At 50.3% G+C, this 17,080-nt stretch overlaps 1 protein-coding gene across 1 annotated transcript; it reads right to left on the reverse strand.

Moving 5' to 3' along the window:
- Positions 1-14,627: 14,627 nt before the first annotated feature.
- GSC (goosecoid homeobox) lies at positions 14,628-16,627 on the reverse strand. Its single transcript, XM_025392603.1, has 3 exons — positions 16,063-16,627; positions 15,384-15,643; positions 14,628-15,075 (listed from the first exon to the last, which is right to left on the reverse strand). The coding sequence occupies exons 1-3, from the start codon at positions 16,415-16,417 to the stop codon at positions 14,911-14,913; spliced, it is 780 nt and encodes a 259-aa protein (XP_025248388.1). The 5' UTR covers positions 16,418-16,627; the 3' UTR covers positions 14,628-14,910.
- Between the last annotated feature and the right edge of the window lie 453 nt (positions 16,628-17,080).

Below are 17,080 nucleotides of genomic sequence, written 5' to 3' on the forward strand. Positions count from 1 at the left end.
ACAGAGGGAACAGCATGGAAGGATGCTCAGAGGCAGGAAATCATGAGGCATGTTCAGGGGCAGGCCCCGCTCAGTCTGCCTGGGCACTGGCCTTTCTTCTTCTCCCCTCTTGAGCATCACACACTCAACTCTTTGAGCTGCAAAGCATTTTAGGTGTTTTTCTTCTAAATGTTACCATCACGTTTCCAGAAGGAAAACAAAAGCTTCAAAAGAGTGATCAGTGATCAGTGTTTCCTTGCTCCTCCTTACACATCCTAATACTGAATGGAATACTGAAGTGCTTGAGCAGGGGAACAGGAGTGAACAAGCCTCAATCACCTTACTTAGTGTCATTATGAACAAGTGTAGAATGAGACATGGTATTAGTCAGGGTTCTCCAGAGGGACAGAACTGATGGAACATATTAAGCTGGAGTTTATTAAGTATTAACACACACGATCACAAGGTCCCACAACAGGCCGTCTGCAAGCTGAGGAGCAAGGAGAGCCAGGCCAAGTCCCAAAACTGAAGAACTTAGAGTCCGATGTTCAAGGGCAGGAAGCATCCAGCAAGGGAGAAAAATGTAGGTGGGAGGCTAGGCCAGCCTCTCTTTTCACATTTTTCTGCCTGCTTATATTCTAGCCACACTGGCAGCTGATCTAGGTGGTGTCCACCCAGATTAAGGATGGATCTGCCTTTCCCAGCCCACTGACTCAAACGTTAATCTCCTTTGGTAACACCCTCACAGACACATCCAGCATCAGTACTTTGTATCCTTCAATCCAATCAAGTTGACACTCAGCAATAACCATCACAGCCATACTCCGAGCATACGTTTCAGGGCAAACAGGTGTATTAGTCACCTAGGGCTGCTGTAACAAATGACCATCAACACAGACTTATCATCCCACATTTCGGAAACCCAAAAGCAAGGTGTGGCCAGGGCTGAGCCACCTCCAGAGGGGAAGGGAGGATGCAGCGCCTGCCTTTTCTAGGTACCTGTGGCTTCTGACTGTCCTCGGCTGGTGGCCCCATCATGCCACTGTCTGCCTCCATCTCACGTGACCTCCTCCCCTATGTGTCTTCTTACCTCCTCTGCTTCAAATCTCCCTCTATCTTTCTCTTATGAGGACACCAGTCATTGGATTGAGGGCCCCCTCAAATCTAGGATGATGTCATCTGGAGATCCTGAACTTAATTACATCTGCAAAGATACAAAGCCCCTTTTTCCTCTTTTCTTTCTTTCTTTTTTTTTTTTTTTGAGATGGATTCTCACTCTGTCGCCCAGGCTGGAGTGCAGTAGCATGATCTCAGCTCACTGCAACCTCTGCCTCCCAGGTTCAAGTGATTCTTCTGCCTCAGCCTCCAGAGTAGCTGGGACTGCAGGCGCACACCGCCATGCCTGGCTAATTTTTTCTGAATTTTTAGTAGAGATGGGATTTTACCATGTTGGCCAGGCTGGTTTTGAACACCTGACCTCAAGTGATCCACCCCCTTCGGCCTCCCAAAGTGCTGGGATTATAGGTGTGAGCCACCATGCCTGGCCAAGACCCTTTTTCAGAATAAGGTTACAGTCACAGGACCCAGGTGTTAAGCCTTGAACATATATTTTTGAGGGACGCAATCCAACCCACTACAGGAGGAGAGAAGTGAGGGCCCAATGCTTCTGGACACCCTATGTTTCCCCAAAGGGCACCTGCTAAAGGACCCACAAAGGCCTTCTGAGAAGTGACCGGCTCCGTGGCCTGCACTGCAGGGCAGGTGCCTAGGGCATGGTGGGCAGGTCGTCTCAGGCCAGGTCTCTGACTAGGCCGGGTAGAAACAGACACACCTATCCCACGAAGAAACCTACATGTGGGGGAGTCAATAAAGAATGTCAGAGCTGAAAGGGTCGCTGTCAAATACAGTCCAAAGTCCTCGTGCCACTGCAACACCAACACTCAAGCCTGGGACCAGTGGCCCAGCATGCTGACATCCCCTGCATCACGTGAGCCACCCAGTGACCCTGACAGGTGGACAAGGCAGACAAGGCAGGACTCAAGACTTTTTTTTTTTTTTGACAGTTTTGCTCTTGTTGCCCAGGCTGGAGTGCAATAGTGCAATCTCAGCTCACTGCAACCTCTGCCTCCCAAGTTCAAGTGATTCTCCTGCCTCAGCCTCCCAAGTAGCTGGGATTACAGGCGCTCGCCACCACGCCTAGCTAATTTTTGTATTTTTGGTAGAGATGGGATTTCACCATGTTGGCCAGGCTGATCTTGAACTCCTGACCTCAGGTGATCCACCTGCCTCAGCCTCCCAAAGTACTGGGATTACAGTCATGAGCCACCATGCCCAGCTTTTATTTTTATTTTTTTAAATTCTTTTGTAGACAGGGGTCTCACAATGTTGCCCAGGCTGGTCTCAAACTCCTGGTCTCAAGCGATACTCCTGCCTCAGCCTCCCAAAGCATTCAGATTGCAGGCATGAGCCACTACCTGTGGCTGATGACTCTTTTCAACAAATGGGGAAACTGAGGCCCGGAGATATTGAGTGTAGTGGTCAAGTTTCCCTGAGCCGGAAGGTGGTTGGAGGCCTAACTTCTGACAGCTAATACAATCCTCTCTTCTGCCCTGTTCCTCCCCAGCCCTATGCTTAGTCCTAATTCAAACCCTAACTTTGCAATAATCAGAAATGGAAGGGGAGCGGGGGCTGATGCCGCAGCTACAGATGCACTCCACACCTCCCTGACCCCATGCCCAGCCCCATTTGGGACCTGAGAGTTGCCGTTAAATCCCTCAGAAGGAGCAGAGGGTCTGGTGGAGGGAAATTTTTCCTGTTCTTTCCACTTCATGCTCAGAGAAGCAGCTCCATTCTCCCTGCCTGGCTGCTGAGCTCAGAGAAGGGTTTGGCTCCCACCAACCAGAAAAGCAACTCCCTTGGGCTTGACAGCTAAGCCTAGCTAAGCTAGGCTAGGGCAAGCAGAGTCAGGCCACTGCTCCTGGCCCCGCCCCCTTTCCGGCCAGAGGTCTAGTCAGCAAGACTCAGGGCTGCAAGACCACTATAGTCGGCCTGAGGACTGCTCACCACCTGTCCACCCCACACCCTGTGCTCACTCACATCATTTAGCTTTACAAGGCCACTCCCATCCTGCGTGTGACAGGAAGAACGCTTGCCCCAAAGGGAGGCTACCCCAATGAGAGACTGTGTGTGAAAATCACTCACAGGCTGCAAAAAGTTTGATGTACACTCACTGTCTTCAGTATCCACACTGACCTGTGCCCCATTCCCTGGGAGGAAGCAGCTTAAAAATAGATCCATGCTGTGAGTTAATATAACTCCAGGCTTGTCTTTCACCAGAGGTTTTTTTTTTTTCTTTTTTTTCTTTTGATGGAGTCTTGCTCTGTCACCCAAGCTGAAGTGCAGTGGTGCGATCTCAGCTTACTGCAATCTCTGCCTCCCAAGTTCAAGCAGTTCTCATGCCTCAGCCTCCCGAGTAGCTGGGATTACAGGCGAGTGCCACAGCTTCCAGCCAATGTTTGTATTTTAAGTAGAGACCAGGTTTCACCATGTTTCCCAGGCTGGTCTCTCTTGCCCTCAAGTGATCCACCTGCCTCAGCCTCCCAAATTCCTGGGATTACAGGCGTGAGCCACTGCGCCTGGACTACCAGAGGTTTTGAATGGAGATAATCCCTCTTGACATGAAAAGAGCAAAGTTCTATGGGAATGCCATGGAAATCTGTAAAATATGTGGGGAGCAAATCAGCAAGAGATATTTGGGGCAGATCTGCACTCTTGAGGCTTTAGAACCTCATGGTCACTGGCAGAAATGAAGCTTGGCTTATTTGGAGAAGGGTACATCATGGCAGTGTGGGCATGAGTGAACTCTAAGCATGTTCACGAAACCAGGCCAAAATCTCTGGGACCTGAGAAAGGCTAACGCAGACCATGAAAACTGCCTGGAGGAAGTGGCACTTGAAGGATTTAGTCACCAGCTTGAGTTTGAGCCAACATCTAATGCTGAAACCAATATATGGCCATATCCAGGAAAAGCAGCTACACCCCTGAGTGTAGACAGGTCTGGATACAAATAGAAAGTTCCAAGGCCTGGAAAACTGTTCTTCTGCTCTTCCCCTTGTGGCTGTGCGACCTTAGGAAAGCAGATTGACCTCTCTGATCCAGTTTCCTCCTCAGTAAAATGGGGAGAACAGTTCCTGCCATGCTGACATCTCATGGTCATTGTAGAGACAGGGGAGTTAGTAGCTGTGAAGGGGGTTCTATAAGGCGTAAGATGCTGCACTCACACCCAGGCCGGTTCCCATGGGGAAGGATTGGTTCTAAGGTTGGAGAGGAACATGGAGCATCGGGTGTCCTGGGCATGTTAACTACCCAAGAATCACAGGCAGCTGGAAAAATTACCTTGATGGATCACTGCCAGGCCCCAAATCACTGCATCTTAAAATGCCTTCCAAACACAAGCAAGGAAACAAAACAAAACTCCAAAACTGCCCACCTCTTCAGAAGGCTCTGAGCGATATATTTTTCTGGCCTCTGATCCATCCCTTGGGGAGGATGCCAAGCAGATGTTGACAGATTACAACCTGCAGGCCTCTCTTGGCCAGAAGACAGTGGCCGTGAAGCCATGGCCATCTCCCTGATCATCTTCAGGAGTCTGGAAGGGGAGGCAAACCTATTCTGTAGGTTTGAATACTTCGAAACAAAGAGTTGGCTTTGCAACAGAGAACTGAGCACCTACACAGTGCCAGACTGTGGATTCCCAAGTTCCTGCCCTCAATTCCTTCCAGTCTCTGCCCAGCCAAGTCCCTCCCCAGGGCTTCTTCCTCACAGCCAACTTTGCCACCGCCAAGTCTCTGCTCAAGAGGTTCCCTCTTTCCAAAAGACTTGGCCCTTGTACCCCTGCCCAAACTGCCCGGCTGCAGTGATCCACTGCCAGAAGCCTGCTTAGAACCCCTCCTCTGCCCAACCACAGATCTCAGGGGCTTCCTCACCCTCCACCTCTACACAGTCATTTAGCTTTTGGATCAGCCTAATTCACACACCTGAGGACGGACACTTTATTCATGTTTGTGACTGACTCAGCAACCAGTGGGGGATGGGCAAGTGTTGGATGAATGGAGGAAGGCAGTGTTGGGTGTGACGACCAGCAGCTCCTGTCTGGTCTGCACAGGGCAACATTCTTGCTGCTACCATACCTGTTTCTGTATCTGTGCTCTGCATGGCCAAAGCCTAACCTCCTTGTGATTCTCACTTCCTCCAGGAAGCCTTCTGGGTTTGAAGTTGTCCTCCCTCTTGGTATCCTACTTAACACCACATAATTTAGCATTCTTGTCATCTTGTTTTATATGATTCTGAAACCATTTCCTGCACATGTAGACTATGTCACCAAAATAGCACTTCTTAAGATCAGGCACCATATCATGCTCTTCCGTATCCAACCTTCTAGCCCACCCTCCACTCCCCACCTCCAGACCCTCTGAGTCATCAACAGGGGGCCTAGCACTGTGCTAAGACCACAGGGAAAGGAAATAAGACACTTGACAGACAGGTGTAAATTCTGGCTTCGTCACTTATTAGCAATCGTCTCCATTTCTGGTTTAGACTCTAATAAACTTTAGACCAGGTGTTGGCAAACATTTTCTGTGAAAGAACAGATAGTAAATAATTTGTTCTGTGGGCCATACAGTCTCCATTGCAACTATTCAACTCTGCCATTATAGAAGGAAAACAACCACAGACAATACATAAATGGGTATGGCTGTGCTCCAATAAAACTTTATTGACAAAATAGGCAATGGACTGGATTGGCCCATGGGCTGCAGCTTGCCAACCTTTGTCATGGAGGATTACTTGAGATGACATCGAATCTCCTCACCACACAGGCCTTAGACCACACTGTGAAGTATCGCCATCCTACCCCAGCCCCTCTATCCCCTCCCCAGACTTAGGTTTCATCTAGTACTTACCACCGTCTGAAATTACAGCCTGTCGGCCAGGTGCAGTGGCTCACGCCTGTAATCCCAACACTTTGGGAGGCCGAGACAGGTGGATCACTTGAAGTCAGGAGTTCAAGACCAGTCTGGCCAACATGGTGAAACCTTGTCTTTACTAAAATTACAAAAAATTAGCCGGGCATGGTAGCAGGCGCCTGTAATCCAAGCTACTTGGGGAGGCTAAGGCAGGAGAATCGCTTGAACTCTGGAGGTGGAGGTTGCAGTGAGCTGAGATCACGCCACTGCACACAAGCCTGGGCAACAGAGCAAGGCTCCATCTCAAAAAAAAAAAAAAAAAGAAAAAAAAGAAATTACTTCTTGCCTACTTATTTAGTGACTGTCTCCCCCAAGACAACATAAAACTCCATGAGGGCAGAGGTTGCATCTCTAGCATGTAGAACAGTTTCTGACACAGACTAGGCACCTTTTTAATGTTTGTCTGCTAAATGGAGATCATTATTATTACTACTATTGTTGTTGAAGATCTTCAAAAAACATTTTGTTTCATTATATGCTTATGACTATTTTTAATGTGTTGATATATGTACCATGATTAATTATTGGTATTTGCAAAACCCCAGATAATTTTTTTTTTTTTTTTTTTTTTTTTTTTTTTTGAGAGAGGGTCTCACTGTCTCACCCAGGCCAGAGTATACTGGTGCGAACACAGCTCACTGCAGCCTCAACCTGCCAGGCTCAAGTGATCCTCCTGCCTCAGCCTTCCAAGTAGCTGGAAATACAGGTGTGTGCCACCATGCCCAGCTAATTTTTTATTTTTATTTCTGTACAGATGGGGGTCTTACTCTGTTGTCCAAGCTGGATCCTCCCACCTTGGCCTCCCAAAGTGCTGGGATTACAGGTGTGGCCACCACACCCACTAACCCAGGTAATTTTCACGTATTACGAGGAATTATAATGTTAGACTTTAACCACTCCATTTTAACCACAAGCCAGCTACAATTTTCTCACTTTGGAAAGAAGGGGACATTGCTCGCTGGTGACCACCAGGCATGAATTTGAATTCAGACCTCCTGGTTCGTCCTTATTAAGGGATATAGTTAAGCAGTGTAGAAAGAGCACTGGACTTGGAGTCCAAGAACCAATCCTATCTTTCACAAAATGGCAACAATAATGCCAACCTCATAGATGCTGGGACAAGATTAAATAAAATGCAGATGATAAAAAAAAAACAGTGCTGGACACAGTAAAAGCCACTGCAGCTTTTACTGCAATACATAACCATTACTATATAACAAGGTGACAGTGGCCCCATCCCTCTACCTCATAAGAGTGTAGAGGGGATCAGAGAAAGGTGTACCCAAGAAAATGATTCTGAACTGTCAATCCCTGAACAAATGTAAAGTACATTCTTTACCACACACTCCAGTGTTGCAGAAAACATTTTCCATCTATTTTGAGACAGGGTCTTTTTCTGTCACTCAGGCTGGAGTGCAGTGGTGCAATCATAGCTCACTGCAGCCTCCACCTCCGAGACTCAAGCAATCCTCCCACCTTAGCCTCCTGAGTAGCTGGGACTACATGTGCATGCCACCAGACCTGGCTGAATTTTGCATTTTTTGTAGAGACCATGGGGGTATCTCCACATTGCCTATACTGGTCTCCAACTCCTGGGCTCAAGTGATCCTCCCACCTCAGCCTCCCAAAGTGCTCAGATTACAGGTGCGAGTCACCATGCCTGACCTATTTTCCATCTTTTTAAAAGGAAACGACACAGAAACATCTTCTATAAAGACAAAAATAAACCATGAAGGTCTACAATATTTTCAGATCTTTAATTGCAGTAAAGAAAAGGGTTAAGTTTTCATCTTCTCACATGTATATCTATGTCCAGTTACCACAAAGGCAAGAACCAAAACAAATACAGACGGTCTCATCAAGCCAAAGGCAGAGGGCCCAGTTCTCCACTTCAGCCCATTCACATCGGGAATCCTCTTGTGACCAAAGCTGACTCAAAACAAAAACAACCCCAAAATAGATGAAGCACCATCACGCTCCTGGGGCCCTGCACCAGTGGAGTGGTTCTGAGTGTGATGGGAATCATGCGAGCTGGGGTTATGCTTAGGACCGGGTCGGGGTACTCAACACCCACTTCAGTAGAAAGTGATCCACTTGGTTTCAGATTTAAATATTTATTTCTCAAGTACGAAACAATGATGAACATGTACACCCTCTAATGTCCCAGCCATCTGGCCTCCGTAGTGGTCTGAACATCTTCAGATGAAACAACAGCTGGGAATCTAACTCCAGAACGCCGAGTCTTCCCCGCAGAGGGGGACGTGCCAAGCGCGTAGGGCCCCCCCGTTTCTTGGAGAAGGGTAGTTTTCTTTTTCTGGTGCCATGGTTTGCACTTTGAGGATTTTCAAAGGAGGGGTGGCCATATCCCATCTGGAAAGAAGTGTCTCTTGGCCTCGCTGGATAATTTGTTTGGGACATGATTAAAGCGGGCACCATCACTGTGAGGCTGGTCAAACACTGCCCTGTGTGATTCAGATGCACACTGGCCCCAAGGCTGTCTGCACTGAGCCCTCCACCTGGCGGTGTGGGCTTCTGAAACCGCATTCCTCCCCACCGGCCCCAACAAGCCTGCAAGCTCCTGCTCTGGAGAAGAACACCCTACCCATGTCAGTTTCCCAGGAGGCCCCGTGGCTGTGTGAGATCACTGCCACCGTGCTGTGTGCAGCCTGTTTGGGATGCTACACCTGTGGCCACAACCATGTTACTCATTGCAGGCTGCTGGACAACACAGGTCTTTTCTCTGAACATTTCATATTAGTCAGAGATTTCTGACCTATCCCCTCAAATAAGAAAAACAATATATAAACAAGTTACTGTGTGTTAGTTCTGAGAGTTAGGAGCAAGAAAACAGCCAGCGGAAAGAACGTTCATGTTGAGAAGGAGATCAGCAGCCTTCCTGGGTTCCACAAGGAGAATCTGTCTCCTGGAGCTGCAGCAGCCTTGTCTGAGGTCAGCCTAGTTGATCATGCAACAGGGTCGAAGCCTTTCCTGGGCTCAGCATTAAACAACTAGTAAATCAGTGAGGAAGCGATAAGGACACTTTTCAATTCCGTCCATCACAGCTAAAATTATCTCACTAATTACAGTTTCTATAAATCAGCTTAGGTTAAAAGAGGGCATTGCAGGCAATGGGCGAAGTGCAGTTCACTCAATTAAACCTGGCTGCTTGATTTCATCGACAGACTTTGGAGGACCTCAAAACTGGGGAAACAGAAGGTATAAATGGAACAAACTCTTAAGGAGATGGGAGGGGTTGGGAGAGGAATTCTTAAGATCTTTCCTCACTGAAGCTTCCCAGGGCTGGACACTTGAGAACAAACGAAGGCTGCTGGAATCCAAAAATTACAGACCCACTTGAAAATACCGCAACATGCCATAATTCATCCTGTTTGTTCGGTGGGTCATTTGGACTGCAAAGACAATGCTTTTTATTTTTCCCAGTTTTAAAACCAAGCCGGGACAAAGAGAAGTTTTCTGTGTTGTCACACAGCTCTAGGGACAAGCCCTAGGGATGTTCTGTGTCCCCTCGACAAGTGAGAAGTTCCAATAGCTAACAGACCCAGCTGGATCCAGAGCTTTCAAGGGACTCTGCACCAGCTGCTGGCTTTTGTTTTCATTTTGTGTTTGAAAAACGTCAAGGTCATTTCACAAACCTTGGAAATCGAATCCCAATCCACTGCAAATTTTCTCCTTCTTCATCTAAATCTCCTTGTCCTAAACCTCTCCAAGAGAATGCAAGCTATTACGCCTTATCAGATGTTCCCTTGTTTTAAATCCATGGCAATCACACTTATTTCATTAGCATTTGTGTCCTGTGGTCACGCATAAGCTCCTAAACCAATAACAATTAAAAACAAGGTGCATTCCTTAATTCCTAATTCCAGTCTACTTATGCAGGATGTTATCCAACCGATCTGAAAGTGTTTTTCGAAATCTACAATGATAAATGTGTCAGACACTCTGCTGGGTTATTTACTTCCATAAACCCTAATCCTCTACCCAAGCCCATTTTGCAGGTGAGGAAGGAACTTGATAGACTCAGAGCTGAAGGAACCTGTCCCAGGTCACTCGGTGAGTATGTAACCCCATTCACATGGACGCTTGGCCCAGCATGGTTCTAAAGGCCAGCCACCAGCTGTCCACTCGCCACAACATGTTGCCCTAGCCTCCCCAAGGTCGGAAGTTTGCATCTGCACTCCTGTTTTTTACTTAAGGAGGTGTGTAGGAAACTTGGGAGAGGTGAAGTACAGATCTTGGGGTCAGAAGGCCAGCATAGCAAGGTATCTTTGGGTGCGAGAGTCTTGGTGTCTAAAGTATTTTACTTGAGTCACTTAAAACCTCATACAACTCAGAAAAACAGCTCCCTGTCACCCCTACCTCCCGGCTCCCATTGCCCTCCCATCACCAATGCACACACACACAAAGAAACGAAAGAAGAACCCGCCCACTTCAGTCTCACATATACACATTAAAATGATGTCCTTTACACCGGGCACAATGGCTCACGCCTGTAATCCCAGCACTTTAGGAGGCCGAAGTGGATGGATCACCTGAGGTCAGGAGTTCAAGACCAGCCTGGCCAGCATGGTGAAGCGCCGTCTCTACTAAAAATACAAAAAAATTAGCTGGGCACGGTGGTGTATGCCTATAGTTCCAGCTACTCAGGTGGCTGAGAAACAAGAATCATTTGAGTCCAGGAGGCGGAGGTTGCAGTGAGCTAAGATCGCACCACTGCATTCCAGCCTGGGCGACAGAGTGAGACTCTGTCTCAAAAAAAAAAACAAAAAAAAAACAAAAAAAAAACAGATGTCCTTTACATGAGGGTTAAAACCCTTAGGTCAAAGTTCCAAGGTCAGTAAAACAACTCGATTAAAGAACTGTAATTCAAATACACTTTCTGTGGATGCTCTTTGTAAAGCAATTGTTTTCAAGCCCTTTCCCCAACCAGTGCCCAGCAGACTGCTAACAGCATCTAGAACGCACCCTCCGTGGAGGACTCTCAGAACCTCAGATTCCCCATTTCTTCCCCCACACTCTGCACTTTTCCTCTTACTCATCTGCTCCTTCCAGCCAGGGTCCTTCTTGGCCCAGATGACCTGATACCTGGAAGCCATTACTTCATACCTCTCCACCAGGAGGTGTGTGGCAAGTCCGCTGAGGTCGGGGATCCAGGACTTACGATTTGTTCCTGGCGAAGTTTTGGGTCTCTCTGAGCCTCCATCTCCCATGTGCAAACTAGGCTGCATTCTGCCTCCTGATGGCCTGAGATGCGTGTGGAAGCACTTTGCAGTGAAAAGTGCCAGACTCATGTTAGGGGTTACAATTGTCCTAACTGTTCTTTGCTAGACACTGTCTGGCACTTTGTGAGATTCAAATTTACATCCCCCAGGGGCAACTACGTTCACTCCTGTGGCCATTTGCTGTGGGTGAACTTTTATATAGGGTTTATGGGTTTATATTGCCACCCAAAAGAACAGCCCGGATTCTATGAGGCAGCCTGATTTATGGCAATCACAAAAGCTAGGTCCCTTGCCGACCACAGTTGGGAACCCCTTTGTGTTAGCTTTGTGCCTCAGTTTACTCAACTATGAAATGGACAAAACACCTTTGGTGGTCTGGCGGCGGGGGTTCAGATTGGAAATAACTAAAGCAAAGTCACCTGGCTTACACCTTGTCCACTTTAACACGTATACACACTACCTATCGGCACCATGACCCAAATTCCCACTGAAGCAAGCTACTAAGGCCCACAGCTCAGCCAATGGGGACTCTCAAAGCCTAAGTACCTTTTGCTCCGTGACCCCATCCAGCCCTTCCTAACACCGACAGCCAAGCTGACAGAGGTTTGAACCCATAGCCATCTGGGAAGGTAGGTGTGGGGACTATAATGAGACCATCCTGGCAGTTCTCGCTTCACTCCAGATACGCTTATTTCCTATGAATGGGGCCAATCCTCAAACACTTCACAGGGGATTCTGATGTGGAGATGTGGATAGTGAAGGAGCTTTCTCCTGCCACCTTGTGCCTGCCCCGGGCCAAGACAGGAGAGTTCTCTGGCTCTTGGACCACTCTTCCCTCCATTCACTACAGCTTTTCACCAAACACTAATAGGGGACAAGGATCTGTCCCTCCTCAATTCCCCTGCCCCTGTCACTTGCTTTCCAGACTAGATAAATGCAGATTTTTAGAAAAATGAACAATCGTCTTTTATTGGGGGCCTGAGGGCAAGTCATGTGCAAAGAGACACACAGAGTTTATAAATAGTCCTGCAGAGGTCAAATTTCTCTGGGTGGGGCCAGGCCCTGTGGCTCATGCCTGTAATCTCAGCATTTTGTGAGGCGAGGCCGAGGCTGGTGGATCACTTGAGGTCAGGAGTTCGAGACCAGCCTGGCCAACATGGTAAAACCCTGTCTACTAAAAATGCAAAAAATTAGCCAGGCATGGTGGCACATGCCTGTAATCCCAGCCACTTGGGAGGCTGAGACAGGAGAATACTTGAACCTGGGAGGAGGAGGTTGCAGTGAGCCGAGATTGCACCACTGTACTCCAGCCTGGGCAACAGATCAAGGCTCCGTCTCAATAAAAATAAAAATAAAAATAAATTATCTGGGTGGAATGACACTGCCCACTCTGCCTTACATTAGAATGTTCCAGATGTCCCTGCAGGCTCATTGCAGAGGACACCATCCAAGAACATCGACTGTTGGGAAGCAGGGGGTGCAAGCCAGGCAAGGTCCTCCCACCCTGGAATTCTAAGTGGGAGGTACATTAATAGCCATTGCAAGATTCATTTGAAATTAACATAAAGGCTTCTTTGAATATTTCCTCATAAGAACAGTTAATGAAAACATTTCCAATCACGGTACAAGACTCACTTGGGCAAAGATGATGTCTCCTCTTTATTTCTTACAAGCTATAGGTTGTTAAAGTATTTAACCTTTCAGAACCTTAATTTCCTCATCTGTAAAATGGTGAAAACATTCCCCAACTCTTAAGAGTTCTTGAAAGGTAAAATAAAATAATGTATATAAATCTTGAAGTATTGGGTCTGACACAGTATCAATCATAATATTTTTTTAAAAATTGTGTTGAAGGATTCCCTTATGCCAGGTGCCATTCTCTGTAAGTTGGGGGTCTTTAACATCCACAGCCACCCTGGGAAACAGATACTATGACCATGCCTATTTTGGTTACGGAAGGTGCGGGGTCAGAGGGGTTAGGTAACTTGCCCAAGGTCACAAAATGAAGTCTGGATAAGAACCAAGGCAATCTTGCCTCCTGAGGCAGACCCGGCCTCCAAAACACTGCCTCTTTCTTTTGTCTAGGGATACCCCTTATTAAAAAGGCAGTAATGGGGTAGTCACTCATATTTCATAGGTATCATTTTGCCTGCTACCCGCTACAGGAGTCATTTTTACCTTGCAAATCTGCAAGCTGTGAAAAAACATACTGCTTCTTCTAAAACACTGTTACTTTTCACGTGCTGTGTCCCAAAGCCAGGATGCACAACCTTTCTCTGGAGGGATCTTGCACCAAATACCTGAGGTAGCCCAAGAGAAAGAACAAGTCCCTGCAGCCAGCTGTTGCCGGAAGCCAAGCTGGAACGCTCTCTAAGCCTTAGCTTTAAGTCTATAAAATGTAAACCGAAGACAGTTGAAAGCCATTCCTGCTGGCCCTTAGTCTCCACTTCCATCCCCACGACGGCCTGGGGAACCATACAGACGGCAGGCTCTTGTCTTCATCCCTGGCCCAGGCGCTTATCCGCATTGGGGGCGGGGGCTTCTCCAATCCTTCATAAACTGCCCACCAGCGCACTGGGCGCGTTCCCGGGAGCTCCCTTCTCCGCCCAGTTGGTGCAGAGGGAAGACAGTCTGGGGAAGAAGCAGGAGGTGTCGGTACCGCCACCTGGAAGTGACCCCACCAGCGGTGCCCTCTTAGACAAGGCTGGCCTTGAGTGCATCACGTGCGGCCCTGGTCACTCCAGATGCCTAGGGAGAAGCGCAGCGCAGCAGGAGCAGCGCCTGGTCCTGGCCAGCTCTAGGGCGCACAGCTCAGAAATGTCAGAGCAGAAAGGCTTGCCCTGGGGGAAGGGGCAACTCGCATGTGGAGCTGGGCAGCTGGAGCATCTGTGGAAGATCCAGGAAAGTGCTGGGGGAGCTGGCATGCCCGCTGCCTAATTCCCCCGTGGGCCTGCCGCCTTAGGTTTCTCAGGAGCAGGGCTAACCAGCTTGGAGCGGTGGGCTCTGTGGGAGCTCCAGGACTCCCCTAGCTCTCACCTCTCCAACATCAGCGAGGGAAGGAGTGCTCCTTCTGCCCGCGGAAGAGGGAAGTGAGGGACCCAGGCTGCCCCTCTCAACTGCAATGTACCTCCTCCCCACTCTGGCCCGGCAACGCTACTCTCAAACCCTTCCTAGACATAAGGTTTCATTTTAAACCAGGACACCCATGCTGTGACTGTTACCCAGAGTTTCATTTCTTGTTTGTTTGTTTGTTTGTCTGTTTGTTTTGGTAGATCAGAGCTGCTCAATTTTTTCCTCCGGAGGTTACGGACTACACAGATTTCTTTTCTTGGCTCCAGATTGATGGTGGTGGGTGGGTGTGGGGGGGTATGAAATACAGAATGTGGCCCGTCTACATCGCCATCACTTTATTGTACTGTCACCCTTAATTTAACTATAAATACTACGGTGGGGGCTAGTCGCGGGCGGCGTCGGGCTGCTGGGCTGTGGGTCCCGGCGCGCCCTGACCCGAGGCGCCGACCCTCCCGGCTCTGTACACTATTTACAGCTCTTCGTTCCTCTTTCTCGACCCCCTCCCGCAAGGCAGCGCGTGTGCAAGAAAGTAGCATCGTCTGTCTGTGCAAGTCCTTCGAGTTAGGTAAGTAATACGAGCAAGTGTCCCGCGGCCGTCAGCTGTCAGAGTCCAAATCGCTTTTACCTTCCTCTTCCCTCTTCTCCGGTGATGCCTTCGACGACGACGACGACGTCTTGTTCCACTTCTCCGCGTTCTCCGACTCCTCCGATGAGGACCGCTTCTGCCGCCTCCATTTGGCGCGGCGGTTCTTAAACCAGACCTGTTGCGCAACGGAGGACAAAACATTTCAGATCAAAGGCGCGCTTCCCCCAGTCCCGGGGCACCCGGGTAGCTCGGTGTGGCGGCGGGACACCCCGCGCAGGCCAACAAAAGGAGGGGAGCCGCTTGCTCCCGCTTCCGCGTTTTCATTCAACTTCCTGGGCCTAAAGCGCCCTCCAGCAGCCTGCGGGCCGCCATCGGGATGTTTTTAAAGTGCGGGTAGAGCCAAGCAGGGCTGGGCAAACCCGGCTGGGGCCCCACCTCGCGGGGAAAGACCGCTAGGCGCCCGCGGCAGGCCCCGGCGCCTACCTCCACTTTCTCCTCGCGGAGGTGCACTTTCCGGGCCAGCTGCTCGCGCGTGCCCACGTCCGGGTACTTGGTCTCCTGGAAGAGGTTCTCCAGCGCTTCGAGCTGCTCGTCAGTGAAGATGGTGCGGTGCCGCCGCTTCCGCCGGCAGTGCAGCTGGTTGAGAAGCTGCAGCTCGGTGCGCGACAGCGTGCCCACGTTCATGTAGGGCAGCATCTGGTGCGGTACAGGGGACACCAGCACCGAGCCGGGGCCCTCGTAGCCTGCGACAGAGTGGGGCGCACGGTCAGCCGCCCGCCCTCGCCACCGCACGCATGCACGCCCGCCAGCCCCCGACCCTCTTCCACTTAGAAGTCGTCTGCAAGGGGGTGCTGAGAACTGGGGGTGCACGGGAATCAGGGGTGCAGGGAAAAGGAGCGTGTTAGAGCGTCCATCCGCACACCCCCCAAAGTCAGAGAATTAAAAAAAAACCCAGTCTCCCCGGGCAGGCACTGAATTCCAGTTTTCGCGAACTCTGGCCAAAAGTTTGCAGCAAGAAGTTTGCAAACTCCTGCGCCCGATCGGCAAAAGCGGAGGGGGGACTTGCAGGAGGAGCAAAGTTTGAAGAAGGTGAATTAACCAACTGGCCCCATGGGCTAAGGACCGCGGTGGGCGGCAAAGGCCGGAGCGAGCGCGACCCTACCTGGGGGCGTCGGGACGCAGGAGCACTGCTGGGCGCCCAGCGGCGGCACGGCCCCGCAGCAGGCCGGGCCCACGGGCGCCGCCTGCACGTGCAGCTGCCCGTAGAAGTAGTTGTTGTAGCCGAGGCGGGAGCCGCTGACCGCGGCCGGGAGGCCTGCGCCGCCGGGGGCCACGGGGCGCGGGTAGAAGGCGCCATAGTCCGAGGAGGCGCCGCCGCTGGCGCCGTAGAGCGAGTCCCCGTGCAGGGCCGGGAAGACGACGGGAGCCGCAGCGCTGGGCGCCACCGGCAGCACCGAGTCCTTGCAGCGCGGCCGGGCGGCCAGGATGTTGTCGATGCTGAACATGCTGGCGGGCATCCCCGAGCCCCGCGCCGGGACCGGGGGGCGGCGGGAACGTGCCGAGGACAGAGCCTTAAAGTGGGGGGGTCCACTCTCCTCTAGCCGCCGACCAAACCGAAAGAGAGCGCCGGCGAGCGCGCAGCCCTGCGCCCCTCCCCGCCCCCTGCGTCCGCTCTCCCTCCTCCCGCCCTCCCCTAGCCGCAGCGTTCGCTGAACTCAACCCGCGGGTAGGACGGAGCTCCGACCAGCTGAACCTCTTGTTGGTTTTATACTGAGTCGACGTCATCCTGGATTTAGTTCCTGGTAATATGCAGATGACAAACAGAACCAGATTTGGCCCTTTCTTTTCCTTTGGGTGGGGGAAGGGGGTTGGGGGAGGGGGAGTGGTGCCAAGGGGAGGGGGTTACAAGGCCTGAAAAGAGATTGTGGATTGCGAATTAATGAAATTAACCTAATCTTTTCCATTCGGCAGCCGGGCAGAGGGGCCGGCCGAGCTGGGCGGGCGGCCTAATTGCCTTGGTTAATCTCATTAATACCATTGTGCCGCCGCAATTAACAACTCCCTCCGCCCGACCTCTCCACCCCCACCCTTTTTTCTCAGATTGGGTCCTATTATTGGGTGCGATTTCCTCTGCCTGTAGCTCAAACTCATTGTGGACGATTTTTCTTTGGGGCTACTTT

Source organism: Theropithecus gelada, chromosome 7b (genome assembly GCF_003255815.1).
Source record: "Theropithecus gelada isolate Dixy chromosome 7b, Tgel_1.0, whole genome shotgun sequence".
NCBI lineage: Eukaryota > Metazoa > Chordata > Mammalia > Primates > Cercopithecidae > Theropithecus > Theropithecus gelada.